Raw genomic sequence first — 16223 nt, forward strand, 5'->3', positions numbered from 1 at the left:
TCTCGCAGTCCTGTTCTGGATGAGCTGCAGAGGGCGGAGGGTAAAAGTAGCCAGATTTAGAAAGAGGCTGCTGCAGTAGTCCAGCCTAGAGAGAACCAGAGCTCTGGAGACAGTGAGCTTCTGGGGGAAAGAGAGGAAAGGAAGAATACCTCTGAGGAGGTGCAGCTGGTAGTGTAACTTCTTAGAGATGTCACAGTTGTGAGGAGAGAAGGAGAGAGTGGAGTCGAAGGTGACCCTGAGGTTTTTAGCCTCACAGGTGGGAGAAGGAGGAGGGCCAAGAGAGGCCAACAGGAAAAGATGGAGCAGGTGTGCCGATGAGGAGAATCTCAGTCTTACTGGCATTAAGGCAGAGATCGTTGGCAGCACACCACTCCTGGATAGCGGACAGACAGTCAGAGAAAAGAGAAGGAGAAGAGGGGGCGGAAGGGAGCCTGAACATGAGATGAGTGTCGTCCGCATAGCACTGAATGTTGGGGCATAGAGCGGCAATGCGGTGTGCAAGAAGTGCCTGGTATTGATTGAACATCCAGGGGGAGAGTATAGGCCACTGGGGGACACCAGAGGTAAAGATTGAGATAGAGTAGAGCCTATCGGGGATCCATATGCCATAAGATTAAAAGGCATACCTCTAGTTTGCGGTTTTTCAAACCAATTACATCACTGTCTGATGCCGGTTATAGCTCTGTAGCAAAATATTGCTTTGTTCGTTTTTTAGGTATGTCTGCAAACAACTTATTCAAAAATCCCCATTTAAGATACCTCGCAAAAAAGCTTTTTTCTCAAATGCCTAATTTACTGGCAAATGATCATATATATGTAAGCAGTCCAGAGAGGTCAAAAGTGGGAGCACCCTTTGAAACTCCAAACATGTTTCTCTTTTTATAGGACAGGGCACTCATGTGCCTCCAGACCTCAGAACCATAAAATCCTTTTGCACGACGGTAAATAGATAGAATTCGATACATGGTGAGACCTCCCAGATCGTGCCAATAATTCAGTATCTCATCATTTACTTACGCCATTTGTGTTGCCGCGACATCTTAATGACGTGCCCGGTGTATGTTTCCTGTGAATTCAACCCCGAGATAGACATATTGCTTAAACCAGTTCAATGTGCATCCGGCAACACAACAATTGCAAATGTTTTTCTTGTGAGAACCCACGCTGATTTCGATGTGTTATGACGTCAAAGGACTGTAACGTAAACAGAGAAGTCATATATGTCAAAGTGGAGTATCTGACAAAAGTGGTCACTTTAAGCATAGGTAGTTTTACCCTGCTGGACGCTACATAGCGAGGTATAGGTGGGTGCCCTCTAATGTTTGAGGGTTAGTTCTGACCCTCTTCCCAACTCCTGGTCATGCATAGGGTGGCATGCCTGGACTGAGTTGGCCTAAACTACGCGTTTCCCATGTACGTCTTCAAGGGTCAGGCCAAAGGGGAGCAAACACCTAAACGGCTTAGGGGAATAACTAAAGAAGCAAAACTAGGAAGATTGCTTAATGGAAAAGTGTCGGGATGGTAGGTCAACTAAAATTGAGTGAACTGTCTATGCTAAGAGGGCCTAGAGTATGGAATCCAGTGTCTAGCCCCAGTCCAATTTCACAAAGATCCAGGGTGTCCACACACAGGAAAGTATCCTCCGAACACTTGCACTTTGTAGGAGGTTTCAGTGCTGGAGAGATACGGTCCCTGGGTTTGAGGCCAAGGACAAGTCTCGCAGTTCTGTTCTGGATGAGTTGCAGAGGGCGGAGAGTGGAGACAGGCAGATTAAGATAGAGACTGTTACAGTAGTCCAGCTTCGAGAGAACCAGGGCTCGGTCTATGCTAAGAGGGCCTGGAGTATGGAATCCAGTGTCTAGCCCCAGTCCAATTTCACAAAGATCCAGGGTGTCCACACACAGGAAAATATCCTCCGAACACTTGCACTTTGTAGGAGGTTTCAATCTCTCAGTGTACTTATTAATTTGGTCTATGCAGATAATCACTAATGTTGAGTAATTTTCCGGCCCTAATTAATTACAATACTCCCGCTGAAACCCCCTCTCATCCGCCATATTTTTTTATGAGACAAAGTACAAGGGTGCAGGGGGGTCAGGCAAAGGCGTTGATAAGCGCTGTCCCCAAAGTTGTACCACAACTTAGTACAAGGCCTCAAAACGAATGAACAGTTAAAAGGCCAGCCTGAAAAAACATGGCCCCTCTGAACCCCTACCCCTAGCAAAATGTCAACATTAAAAATATTATACTATGGCAGCCTGAGTTCCGAGCTCCAGCCGAAGCTGGGCTGAAACGAGGGATTGAGCCCCCCCTGGAGACCCCGCACTGGGATAGCTGTAGCCCGAAGAGGCAGTGAACCCCCGGGCCCCCACTGGTCGAAAGAGCGACGTCTGAGGATCCCTGGGGGACGGTATATGGGACCCGCCATCTGGAGAGGGGAGCCGGGTGAGACTAGAGCGGATGCGACGCAACGAGGGGAGCCACGGGACGCCGCGGGTGGGAAGACCCACCAGCGGGGCCATCCCCCCCCCCAGGCCCCGTCCTGTTGAGGCGGGTGATCCACTGGAGTGACCAGTCGCCGGGGCCCACAACGCTGGGGGGCAACGGAGGAGTGAGGTGAGAGCCCCTCGCCCTGCAGAGGAAGGCCGCTCCCGAGGCCCAGGCCTGACGGTGGCGAGGACGCCCAACCCCTGTGCATGGACTATAAGACAAGCGGCAGGAGCACCAGGGCCCCAACTGACAGACTTTAAGCAGGATTAAAGAACAGAGGCCCCGAGGGCCTGGGCCCGCGGGCGCATTGGGCCTCTCTTGTCCCGTAAGGGGTGGAGGATCAGCTATCAACCCCTACACCAGTGCGCCCACATCAGAGGACGCCCGGGACTTTTTATGCTCTGAACTGAACAGAGGTGGCTGATCCACGGGCCCCCCTGTAAACAAGGCAGCAGCCCAATCCCCCTGTGGGACACTGGGTGGACCGAGTGAAGCGCAATTCGATGGAGGACACGGAGTGGAGGAACGAGGTCCCCTCGCCCAGACCCCACACAGGTGGTGGCCCCTGGGCCCGCGCCCAGGGCGTGTGCCCGCCTATCAGCAATCATGGTGAGAGTTTTTTCACCTGGAAAATACTGGGGGGCAGGACCGCGGGTCCCCTCTTCCCCCGATCGAACGCCCCGAGATACTGTCCACATGGACCTCACTGACCACATCACCATCCCTTGGGAACCCAAAGGAGCTCTCAGATAGACAAGGGGAGAACGGACAGGGTGCGAGGCCCCTGCCCGAGGTTGGTGGGGCATGTGCCCGCCCAAGGGGAGCCCACCCGAGGTGGACAAGACAGTGAGAAAAGGGATCACACCTCCAATCCGGTTCCCCATCCCGCTTTCCCTTGTCCGGATCTGTCTGGGGAGCAGATAACGGAGCCCAGGGGTGTCACCCTGACCCCCCCTTGGACGGCGGCGGATCCGGCGGCTGGGCGTGGGGGACGAACAAATGAGCTGATGGAAAACCCTTCAAGAATACCGATACCTGGAGGCAAGAAGCGAAGACAGCAGCCGGGGCCGAGATAGCGGAATGCCACACTCAGAGACCCCATTGTTGCCCACCTCTGCAATGGAAAAGGGCTTCGCCTCAGTCCTGAAATTAGGGACATGAGATTGGACATTGCCCAAAAACTGGAAAAAATTGATCAAAGGGTGGATAAGGTTCAGGACAGGCTGCTCCAGCTAGAGACCAACCAGTCGTCGTCAGTGACCCAAGAGATGCAAATAAGCATGAGGCTATCGACTCTGGAGAAGAGGGATGAAGAAAGGGCCAGACAGATGGATGATTTCGAAAACAGGGAAAGGAGGAACAACCTCAGTTTTGTTGGGGTCTCAGAAATGGAGGGAGAGACTGAGAGAGATTTAGTCCGAGTGGTGAGAGAAATCATCACCCTCCTTTTTGCGGATGAGATGACAACAGAACCAACGTTCGATCGGGTGCACAGAGCGGGGAGCAGGGCTGGAGGCCCCCGGTCTATATTGGTCTGGTTCCACTACTACACGGAAAAGGCGAAGGTGCTGGAGGAGGCCAGGAAGGCTCGGGAGATCACATACAACTTTCAGGTGTCAATTTTCCAGGATCTCTCTTCGTACACACTGGCCAAACGCAGAATGTGCCGCCCCCTGACGCAGCTGCTAAAGGAGAAGGGAGTGCGCTACAGATGGGGTTATCCCTTTTCCCTTGCTTTTGAGTATATGGGTCAACGGACGACCCTGATCACGGAGGAGGATATAAGGGGAGCCATCCAAGACTATGTAACAGTCCCGATCCCCCGGAGGAGGAAAACAAGCTCAAGGAAATTCAAGAAACTGAACACGCCATCATCGACGAAGGACAGAGAGTGAATCGACCCTGATGGATGAGGTGCGGACTAACCCGACCTACAGGGGAGCGGGAGATGAAGAACATGGGGCCTAGCCGCAAACAAGGTCCCCTTGAACAGCAAGTATAGGCAGAATTCTGAGGGTGCAACGGAAGGGGGGGCTCAAAGAGGAGATAATTTACATGACAGCCTAGCAGAGGAGGGCAGGCCGGACCAGTGCCAGCAATAGTTGAACTATTTGGCTGGATGCTGGGGAGGGGGGCGGGGGAATGGGGAAAGTTGGGTTTGTTAAACCTGGGGGGGCATACAGGGGGCAGTTCGGGAAAGGTTTAAGGCCCACCCGGGGGGGAGTTAGTGGGGGAAAGTGGGAGCATAGTAAAAGACAAACAGAGCTGGCTTGGAGTGGTGCTGTGAGGTTTCTGAACGAGAGTAAAGGGAACCTAGATAATGGCTGACAGTCTGCCTGCCCTGGGAGTGGGCACCCTTAATGTGCGGGGTCTGGACACCCCTACCAAGAGGTCCCTGGTCTGTAGGGAATTCAGGAGGGCCAAACTGGACTTACTCTTCCTACAATAGACACACTGGGCTCAGGGGAGGGAACCAAGGATGCCGGGGGGAGGAATTGGAGAGGGATTCTGCGCATCACACAAGACAAAAAAAGGGGGGTGGCCATATTATTGGCAAGGGACACAGCGTTTGACAAGGAGGCCATTATGTGAGATCCGGAGGGCCGATACTTGCTAGTGAGGGGTTCCCTACAGAGCTCCCCTCTAACTCTTGCGGTGGTGTATAGCCCAAACGAAGGCCAAGCACAATTCTGGGAGGAAATGAGGGACAGGCTGAAACTATTTGTTCAAGGCACGGTGGTGGTGGTGGGGGGGATTTTAACATGATCCTTGACCCAGCCACTGACAGGAAATGCTTGGGACCCCAGACCACTAGGGCTGCTGACAAAGCCATGGCACGAATTTTCCAGAAGGTTAACGCGGAACTGAACCTGGCGGACACAATTCCGAGCCCTAGGTCTGGGGTTCCCTCATTCACATTTCACTCCGCAATCCATGCATCGTACTCTTGTATAGATTACATCCTAGTTGATGAGCTCCTGCACCCACATGTTTCTGGTTACAGGGTCGACCCTGTTCCCTGGTCTGACCATGACATGGTGGGGGGGTGGCGGGGAGACCATAGAGGGTATTGGAAATGCAATGACTCCCTGTTGAAAGATGAGGTCCTGGCACAGGAGTCTTTGGAGGCCATAACTGAATATTTCGAGCTAATCGACAATGGGGAGGTGGGCACGCACATACTGTGGGACGCCTTTAAGGTGACCATGCGAGGAGTCCTCATCAAAATGGGAGCCCAGCAAAATAGGGTGAGGGAAGCCCAGGAGAGGTCCCTGAGAGAACAAATAGCCCAACTCCAACCGGGCGCCCCCCGGATGAGCCCCTGGAGTGGGATCGGGTGGCCATACTGGACGACTACAGGCTCCAGCTGAGGGACCTCCTGCTGCACAAGACTGAGAGGAGCCTACAGCTGGTAAAGCAAAAATAATACGAGAAGGGGGATAGAGCGGATAGGATTTTGGCCTGGAAGCTGAGGGAGGTCCAGAGAAGTAGGATGGTGAAGGCGGTGAGGAATGAACGGGGGTCGATGGGTCATGATACTCCGCACATAGGAGAGGCCTTCCGTCGATACTACGAAAGGTTATACTCATCTGAATACGAGGGGGACGACACCCAGATTGAGAGGTTTTTAAACTCCATCCAAGTCCCGGCTCTGACAAGGGAAATGGCAGAGGGTATGGAGGGACCAGTGACAGAGGACGAGGTGGAGCAAGTTATTAGTGGGATGAAAGCGGGGACGTCCCCTGGTGAGGACGGCTTCTCTGTGTTCTTTTATAAAAGGTTTTGCTCCACCCTGGCTCCATATCTAGTGAAGGTGTTCAATGCGGGGTTGGAAGGTGGAATCCTGCCAGAGTCCATGATGGGGGCCATAATAGTGGTGTTGCCCAAGGAGGGAAAAGGCCTGACAGAGTGCTTCTCTTACCGCCCAATATCACTTCTTAATATAGGCGTCAAGATCCTGGCCAAGGTGGTGGGGAGACGAATGGAGGAGATAACGCCAAGGCTGGTCCACGGGGATCAGGTGGGCTTCATAAGGGGAAGACAGGGCTCGGACAATACCCGAAAGATGATAGACCTGGTCCATTACGCCCAAGAATCAGACCTCGAGGTGAGCCTGCTTTCATTGGACTCTGAGAAAGCTTTTGACAGGGTCGAGTGGAGATATATGGAACTCCTCCTCCACAAAATGGGTTTCAGGGCACACATTAGGAACTGGGTGTCCGCGTTATATAGAGCTCCGACGGCGAGGGTGCAAGTGAATGGAGTGCTATCAGGCTCTTTCTCCCTCTCGCGGGGGACAAGGCAGGGCTGCCCACTCTTGTTATATGTCCTCAAGGTGGAGCCCCTTGCGATAGCGCTGCGAGCCAACCCGGAAATCAAAGGGATTGTAAGAGGCGAGGTGGAGTTTAAGCTCTCCCTATTCGCAGATGACATCCTGGCATACCTGATGGAGCCTGGCTCCTTGCTCCCTCCTTTCCTGTCCTTGATGACAGCTTTTGGGCAATTTTCGTGGTTAAAAATTAACACGTCAAAGTCAGTACTACTTCCCATGAGGGCCCGGGACCCGAGGCTGGACCCCCTGGACAGGTATGAGGGGATTGCAGTGGGGAGGGACTCCATTCGCTACCTGGGCATTCTCCTTGCCAGAGACCTTTCAAAGCTAGCCCCAACTAATTATGACCCCATAATGGCAGGGATTACATCTGACCTGAGGAGATGGGGTGGGATGATCTTGTCCTGGTATGGTCGCTTGACAGCGGTAAAAATGAATATCCTGCCGAGACTGCTGTACCTTTTTACAGCTCTCCCATCAAAAGTCCCCGACCAAACCTTTAGGGATCTACAGAAAGCAGTGCGAAAGTTCATGTGGCAGGGGAGAACCCTGAGGATTGGGAGGGTTACCCTGACACTACCTAGGGAGGAGGGGGGGTTTGGGTTACCAAATTTTCTTCTCAATTATCGGGCCGCTCAATTGCGTGCCCTTTTAGAACACATGAAGGAGGGGATGGGAACCTACTGGTCCTACCTGGAAGATATGGACCAGTAGACGGCCACCCTCTTAAAGTACGTGACCTCCTGTGGAGCCCACCCAAGTACATCCCGAACAGGTTAAAAACCCATCCAACCTTGGGAGTACTCTGGGCGATATGGAAAGAGGGGCCCCTGACCGCGCACCTTACCTCATGGCCCTCCCCGATGTACTCACTTTGGGGCCACCCTCTCAGGCTGGGTGGCAGGGGGTTCAGGAATGCCCAATCCTGGTCGGACATGGGAATGGAATGGGCGGGGCAAATGTTCAAAGAGGGAGAGTTCCTCGAGTAAGAGGAAATGAGGGAGGCTCTTGGGCGGGATCTCTCTCCGTCTTTGAATACCTTTGTCTGAAGGGCATCCTCTGCGATCAGTCATGGGGCCAAAACCTGAGGAGACAGCTGACCCCCTTTGAAAAACTCTTGGACACAGCGACATCAAGGAAGGGGACGGTGTCCAAGATGTAAAAAATATTGAACACCAGCAACTTAGAGGGGAGGAGGGGATTCCGCACGTTCTGGAATGACTTGGCAGGGGAAACCCTTTCACAGGACGCATGGTCTATGATATTCAAGATAGCATTCCACGGCAACTTATTTACATCAGATATGGAACACAATTTTAAAATCCTGGAGGGGTGGCATAGGGATCCATTGAAACTGTCTAAGATGTTCCCGGGCGTGTCACCCATATGCCCGAGGGGATGTGGCCAGGTGGGAATGAGGGGCCACATGTGGTGGCACTGCCCCAAGGTTCAGAAGTTTTGGGAGGATGTAAGGGGATGGATTGCAGAGGTCACCGAAGAACTACCCCCACTGAACCCATTGACCATGCTGTTGGGGCTCCCCACGGTGGAAACGGAAATATACAGGTACCCAAGAATGTGGGAAACAATGTTGAGGGCGGGTAGGGTGGCCCTGCGTAGAAATGGAAGAGTCTGGCGACCCCTTCCAAGGAGGATTGGCTGAAAAAACTAAAGAACATGTTTCTCGTGGACAAACTGACCGCCATAGTGAACAACGACTCCGGCACATTCCAAGCGAATTGGTACGGTGTGCAACAGGCATGGGGATGGGAAGCTCATTGACAACAAGGGGGTACTTTATTCCGGGAAGGGTGGTGACGGGGAACGTGAGGCATTAAAAGTGTATTGGGCCGCCCATGGCCCGGGGGACAGCAGACATAATAAAGCTGACGAAGATGTCAACAACTACTTCAGCTCCCAGGCACCGAGAAAAAGTGGACATATGGAAGCTCCAGCGGTAAAAGTTCTGTTTTGACAATCTAATAGGGGGAAGGGGTGGAGTTGGGGCAGGGGGGATGGAGGGTGGAATGGGCTGGGTTCAAGGGTCTGATGAAAAGTGTTAAATCTGTATCAATAACGGGCCCGTTTGTTATATTAAGAAAATGCTAATAAAACCAGTTTAAAAAAAAATATATATGTATTCTTTCAAAAGTTTGAATGCAGAAATTCCAACTCCAAAACTTTATGCACAAGAATCAAAACAAAAAGACTACAATATATGCCAGAGTGAATAAAGATGCAGGTCCTTGTCTCATCTGGTCAGCTGCCCATCTTCTGTAAAGATGCAGGTCCTTGTTTCATCTGGTCAGCTGCCCACCTGCTGTAAAGATGCAGGTCCTTGTCTCATCTGGTCAGCGGCCCATCTGCTGTAAAGATGCAGGTCCTTGTCTCATCTGGTCAGCTGCCCATCTGCTGTAAAGATGCAGGTCCTTGTCTCCTCTGGTCAGCTGCCCATCTGCTGTAAAGATGCAGGTCCTTGTTTCCTCTGGTCAGCTGCCCATCTTCTGTAAAGATGCAGGTCCTTGTTTCATCTGGTCAGCTGCCCACCTGCTGTAAAGATGCAGGTCCTCGTCTCATCTGGTCAGCGGCCCACCTGCTGTAAAGATGCAGGTACTCGTCTCCTCTGGTCAGCGGCCCATCTGCTTTAAAGATGCAGGTCCTTGTCTCATCTGTTCAGCTGCCCATCTGCTGTAAAGATGCAGGTCATTGTCTCCTCTGGTCAGCTGCCCATCTGCTGTAAAGATGCAGGTCCTTGTTTCCTCTGGTCAGCTGCCCATCTGCTGTAAAGATGCAGGTCCTTGTCTCCTCTGGTCAGCTGCCCATCTGCTGTAAAGATGCAGGTCCTTGTCTCATCTGGTCAGCTGCCCATCTGCTGTAAAGATGCAGGTCCTTGTCTCCTCTGGTCAGCTGCCCATCTGCTGTAAAGATGCAGGTCCTTGTTTCCTCTGGTCAGCTGCCCATCTGCTGTAAAGATGCAGGTCCTTGTCTCCTCTGGTCAGCTGCCCATCTGCTGTAAAGATGCAGGTCCTTGTGTCTTCTGGTCAGAGGCCCATCTGCTGTGAAGATGCAGGTCCTTGTCTCGTCTGGTCAGCGGCCCATCTGCTGTAAAGATGCAGGTCCTTGTCTCGTCTGGTCAGCTGCCCATCTGCTGTAAAGATGCAGGTCCTTGTCTCATCTGGTCAGTGGCCAATCTGCTGTAAAGATGCAGGTCCTTTTCTCATCTGGTCAGCTGCCCATCTGCTGGTCATCAGACATCTGACCCCCTCTGTCCCATCTCTGCCATGGACCACTTTCCAAGTGTCCCAGGTCCTCTCCTTGCTCATCCCCAAATCATGTCAAATGTATAGGTCTTGAGCAGGCATCATAACATCACATGACCTCTACTACGCAGTCCTGTCTTGTTCTTCACGAGGGCCATAGTTTTCTATCACTGCATATGCTTTTAAGTGGGAGTGTTGGCTGCTTTTAGAAATGGTTACGGAAATGTGTTTCTCCTGGTAGGTATCAATTGTCGCCCTACGACAAATGGGACATAGTAAGTGATCTGAGGCCTATATTCTTGCATGATAGGCTGTGATGACAAGATTACTTCTATGCATGAAAGTCTGCGATGACAGGTTTACTTCTATGCATGATAGCCTGCAATGACATGATTACTTCTATGCATGATAGGCTGCGATGACAGGATTACTTCTATGCATGATAGGTTGCGATGACAGGATTACTTCTATGCAGGATTACTTCTATGCATGATAGGTTGCGATGACAGGATTACTTCTATGCATGATAGGCTGCGATGACAGGATTACTTCTATGCATGATAGGCTGTGATGACAGGATTACTTCTATGCATGATAGGCTGCGATGACAGGATTACTTCTATGCATGATAGGCTGCGATGATAGGACTACTTCTATGCATGATAGGCTGTAATGACAGTATTACTTCTATGCATGATAGGCTGTAATGACAGTATTACTTCTATGCATGATAGGCTGCGATGACAGGATTACTTCTATGCATGATAACCTGCGATGACAGGATTACTTCTATGCATGATAGACTGCAATGGCAGGATTACTTCTATGCATGATAACCTGCGATGACAGGATTACTTCTATGCATGATAGGCTGTGATGACAGGATTACTTCTATGCATGATAGGCTGCGATGACAGGATTACTTCTATGCATGATAGGCTGTGATGACAGGATTACTTCTATGCAGGATAGGCTGCGATGACAGGATTACTTCTATGCATGATAACCTGCGATGACAGGATTAGTTCTATGCAGGATTACTTCTATGCATGATCGGCTGCGATGACAGGATTACTTCTATGCATGATAGGCTGCGATGACAGGATTACTTCTATGCATGATAGGCTGCAATGACAAGATTACTTCTATGCATGATAGGCTGCGATGATAGGATTACTACTATGCAGGATAGGCTGCAATGACAGGATTACTTCTATGCATGATAGGCTGTGATGACAGGATTACTTCTATGCATGATAGCCTGCAATGACATGATTACTTCTATGCATGATAGGCTGCGATGACAGGATTACTTCTATGCATGATAGGTTGCGATGACAGGATTACTTCTATGCATGATAACCTGTGATGACAGGATTACTTCTATGCATGATAGGCTGCAATGACAGGATTACTTCTATGCATGATAGGCTGCGATGACAGGATTACTTCTATGCATGATAACCTGCGCTGACTGGATTACTTCTATGCATGATAGGCTGCGATGACAGGATTACTTCTATGCATGATAACCTGCGATGACAGGATTACTTCTATGCATGATAGGCTGTGATGACAGGATTACTTCTATGCATGATAGGCTGCAATGTCAGGATTACTTCTATGCATGATAGGCTGCGATGACAGGATTACTTCTATGCATGATAGGCTGCGATGACAGGATTACTTCTATGCATGATAACCTGCGATGACAGGATTACTTCTATGCATGATAGGCTGTGATGACAGGATTACTTCTATGCATGATAACCTGCGATGACAGGATTACTTCTATGCAGGATTACTTCTATGCATGATAGGCTGCGATGACAGGATTACTTCTATGCATGATAACCTGCGATGACAGGATTACTTCTATGCATGATAGGCTGCGATGACAGGATTACTTCTATGCATGATAACCTGCGATGACAGGATTACTTCTATGCATGATAGGCTGTGATGACAGGATTACTTCTATGCATGATAGGCTGCGATGTCAGGATTACTTCTATGCTTGATAGGCTGCGATGACAGGATTACTTCTATGCATGATAGGCTGCGATGATAGGATTACTTCTATGCATGATAGGCTGCGATGACAGGATTACTTCTATGCATGATAGGCTGCAATGACAGGATTACTTCTATGCATGATAACCTGCGATGACAGGATTACTTCTATGCATGATAGGCTGTGATGACAGGATTACTTCTATGCATGATAACCTGCGATGACAGGATTACTTCTATGCAGGATTACTTCTATGCATGATAGGCTGCGATGACAGGATTACTTCTATGCATGATAGGCTGCAATGACAAGATTACTTCTATGCATGATAGGCTGCGATGATAGGATTACTACTATGCAGGATAGGCTGCAATGACAGGATTACTTCTATGCATGATAACCTGCGATGACTGGATTACTTCTATGCATGATATGCTGTGATGACAGGTTTACTTCTATGCATGATAGGCTACGATGACAGGATTACTTCTATGCATGATAGGCTGTGATGACAGGATTACGTCTATGCATGATAAGATGCGATGACAGGATTACTTCTATGAAACATAACCAGGAAAATGAATTCCGCTTCTATTGCTCGTGCTGGAATGTTCCCATTCAAGGTCTTTCTGTTCTTGTAAATATATTAGTAAATTGCTCCCCATGACAATTGTGTTTTCCTTCAATGTAATGTTGGAATTCAGAGCAGTTATCCCCAAAGGGTGCAGGCAGTCAAGAAAATTACCTCTTTATCATGCCACGGTCTATGCAGCACAAAGTAGGAACTCACTTTTTTATTCCCTAGAAGCAGTGATGCACCACCGATCGAAAAGTGTTGGGAAAACTATATTCCCTGAAATCATTAGAGGGATATGTCCGAGGGTAGTCTAGACTGGACAGTATGTCTCAACATTCTGCCGTATTGTCAAGTTCTGATCTTTTGTTCTGGTGACCTTAAAGAACACTTCCTGTTTCAGGAGGAACCAAAATTACCTGGACATCCTACGTTCGCTGGCGATTGGAGACCGGAAGCTGAGCGTCTTTGATATCTCCTTGAGGTTCAACCATCTCTTCTGGTTCGGAGATCTTAACTACCGCCTGGACATGGAGGTGCAGGTACCCGCCACTAGGGGCATCACCGTTTAACAGTATGGCAAAGTACTGGCAAGAGCAAGTTTCACAATGAATGAAGCTGTTGTGTGTCTCCATCAGGGATTGTTCCTCTACCTAATCTTAAAAAGACTACAGATTTTTATGCATTTGTAAAGCACCTTAAGCTCAAGGTAAACGGGTGCTATCAACGAGTACACAAATCAAAACACGATAAAAACAGACCCTGGTAGTATATACGATAAAACGAAAAGAAGAAAATATAGATCATGGGCAGAAGGCAGCAAGGATACCAGCTAAAAAAGTTGATTCAATAAGAGCATAAAAACTACGTAAAACAATACAAATGAATAAAAGCAGTTAAACCACTGAGTCCACACAAGTTTTCAACTTTTCTTTTAAAACTTCAATGGAGGTATGATATGATATGATATTTTATTTATAGCCGGCCCATATACAAGTGTTTCAGGTCTCAGGTGGCTCATTCCTAAGCGTGGGGCAAGATAATTTAAAGGAGAGTTTACCAGCTCGATCAAGCATCACACGCGGTACCGTGAGTAAATTGCTATTGCTTGATATAAGATCGCGTCTATTCTGCTTGACGCACAATCTTTATTTCAAGGTAACAGGAGTTTCTTGCCAAAAAGGTACTCATGTGTAGTAACTTGCAGCCTAGATGTATGGTGCTCTCTGACAGGAAGCCAATGCGGAGATCACCTGGCTGCCATGATCCCTAAACTGGAAAGCTTGTATTCAGTAATGCCAAGCAAAAGTATCCACAATAGTCAATTCTAGCTCCTATTTATTTTTATTTTATTTATTTATTGCATTTGTTACACGCCAAGACCCTTAGGTATCACGGCGAGATTACAGACAGCTTAATAAAACATGCATTCAATAGGCCATTACGGTGGAATTACAGTAAACTTTGAGGCAATGTAGTGGTACAGATCATAGGATATTAACAACAAAGTATGAAAAGTGAGAAACACAGTTATTTAGAATACAAAGTGGTATACTCAAGTACAGAACTATTTACAGGTAGTATGAGGGCGGTCATTATTGGTATAGGTTGAATAGCCACGTTTTAAACAATTTTTTTAAACCCGTGAAGGTTTCCTCATTTTTGATGATGAGCGGAAGGGAGTTCCAGTGTTTAGGGGGTAGATATTGGAAGCTACTGCCCCCTGCTCTGGTATTTTTGTAACGGGGTAATACTAATAGAGAGTGGTTGTTAGATCTTAGGGATCTGGTGATTTCTTTTTTGGCAATCGCATGGTTTACGTAGATAGGAGCATTTATATGGAAGCATTTGAAAGTGATGCACAGAGTTTTGAAGATGACTCTAGCTTTGATGGGTAACCAGTGGTGTTCTCTTCTAGTTTTGGAAATATGGTCAGATTTTCTCATTCTGATGGCGGCTCGTAGGGCTTTGTTTTGTATAAGTTGTAATTTATTGAGGTTCGAGATGGATGTACCAAGTAACAGTACATTACAATAGTGAAGCCTTGATAAGATCAAGGCCCTGGCTAGTGTAATGCAGTTAGTGGGGGCCAGGAATTGGCGACTAAGTGCGATATGTTTAGCGGTGTAGGAGTTGGAAGATGAGAGGGTGCTGATGTGTTTGGTAATTGAAAGGTTAGCGTCAAGTAGACTCCGAAAGTTTTTACATGTTTCAGTACCAGTTTCATAGTACCATCTATGTTGATGGCAGAGTAGTCTGGATGAAGTGCGTTTATTTTGGATTGGGGGCCCACAATGAGATTCTCTGTCTTCTCATCGTTGAGGCAGAGGCTGTTTAATGCCATCCAATTTTGAATTATGGCGTAGATTTTGTTGATAGTCAGAGTATCTTGGGTGTAGTTCCCTGAGAGCGGGATAAGGATCTGGGTGTCATCTGCAAAGCTGGTGTAGATGAGACACATATCGTCTAGCGCTGAGAAGAGAAGCTTCGTATATGCGGTATAGAGTGTGGGTGAGAGGCAAGAGCCTTGAGCTACACCAATGGAGACTGGTATGGGGTCAGCAGCTTCTTTGCCTATGGAGACTCTAGATGTTCGTTCCGCTAGGAAGGATTTAATCCACATGGTAGCGTCAGTGGAGAAGTTGAAGTCTCCATCTAGGGTGGAGCAGGGTTTGTTATGATCCACAAGATCAAACGCTGCAGATAAATCCAATAGGAGGAGGATGCAGAGTTTTCCTGTGTCTCTGATAGAATCCATCTGGATTTTGAGATCCAGGAGGGCTGTTTCCGTACTGTGATTAGGATGGAAACCAGATTGTCTGGTGCCAAGGAGCTGGTTCTGTTCCAGGTGTGCTTGGACTTGGTTGTAAGCTATTTTGTCGAGGATTTTGAGTAGAAACGGGACTGTTGTTATTGGCCGATAATTAGTGGGAACAGCGGGGTCAAGGTTGGTTTTTTTTAGAAGGGGTGTGACCCAGGCTTCCTTGATGTTTCCTGGAACCAATTTGGCATTAAAGGACACTTTGCAAAATTAGTTATGATAGGCGTCAGTGTGTGGGCACATGATCTAACTACTTTTGCTGGGACAGAATCTCCTTTGGAATTAGATGCTTTGAGCTTGGATTTGGTGTCAAGCACTAATTCTTGTGAGACAGGAGTGAAGTAGAAGATGGGGTTGATGTTCTTGTTAGAGGTAGGCGATTGACAAAAGCAGATTTATCTGCTAGAAGTTGTTTTTTGGTTGTAATTTTGTTTTGAAGTAGGTCAATCTTGGCAGCTACACCACTCTTTGCTGTTATTGGTGGAGTTTGTGGCTGGGGCTGGATTTTAAATTCTTTTAGGATTGAGAATAATTCTTTTGAGTCGGACACAGCGCTACTGATCCGAGCGTTATATGCATTAGTTTTATGGGTGATAATAGCTGTTTTGTAGGTTTTATTTGCCTCTTGGTAGGCTCTTCCGGTCTCTATTGTGGGATGTTTTTGGAACGTGTGTTCGAGGCCGCGTTTGGTTCTCCTGAGTGTGACAAGATCATCATTGAACCAAAAGCAT

The 16223-nt window shown here is 48.5% G+C and overlaps 1 protein-coding gene across 2 annotated transcripts in view; it reads left to right on the forward strand.

The window, feature by feature from the left end:
• Positions 1 to 16223, forward strand: part of LOC138480740 (phosphatidylinositol 3,4,5-trisphosphate 5-phosphatase 2-like) — a 767550-nt gene that overhangs the window by 514877 nt on the left and 236450 nt on the right. For both annotated transcript variants that reach the window (XM_069612470.1, XM_069612471.1), the window contains one exon: positions 13075 to 13213. In XM_069612470.1, coding sequence (XP_069468571.1) covers positions 13075 to 13213 — 139 coding nt within the window. The remainder of the gene's footprint in view (positions 1 to 13074; positions 13214 to 16223) is intronic.

The sequence above is a fragment of the Ambystoma mexicanum genome, chromosome 5p (genome assembly GCF_040938575.1).
Source record: "Ambystoma mexicanum isolate Mex_15411 chromosome 5p, UKY_AmexF1_1, whole genome shotgun sequence".
NCBI lineage: Eukaryota > Metazoa > Chordata > Amphibia > Caudata > Ambystomatidae > Ambystoma > Ambystoma mexicanum.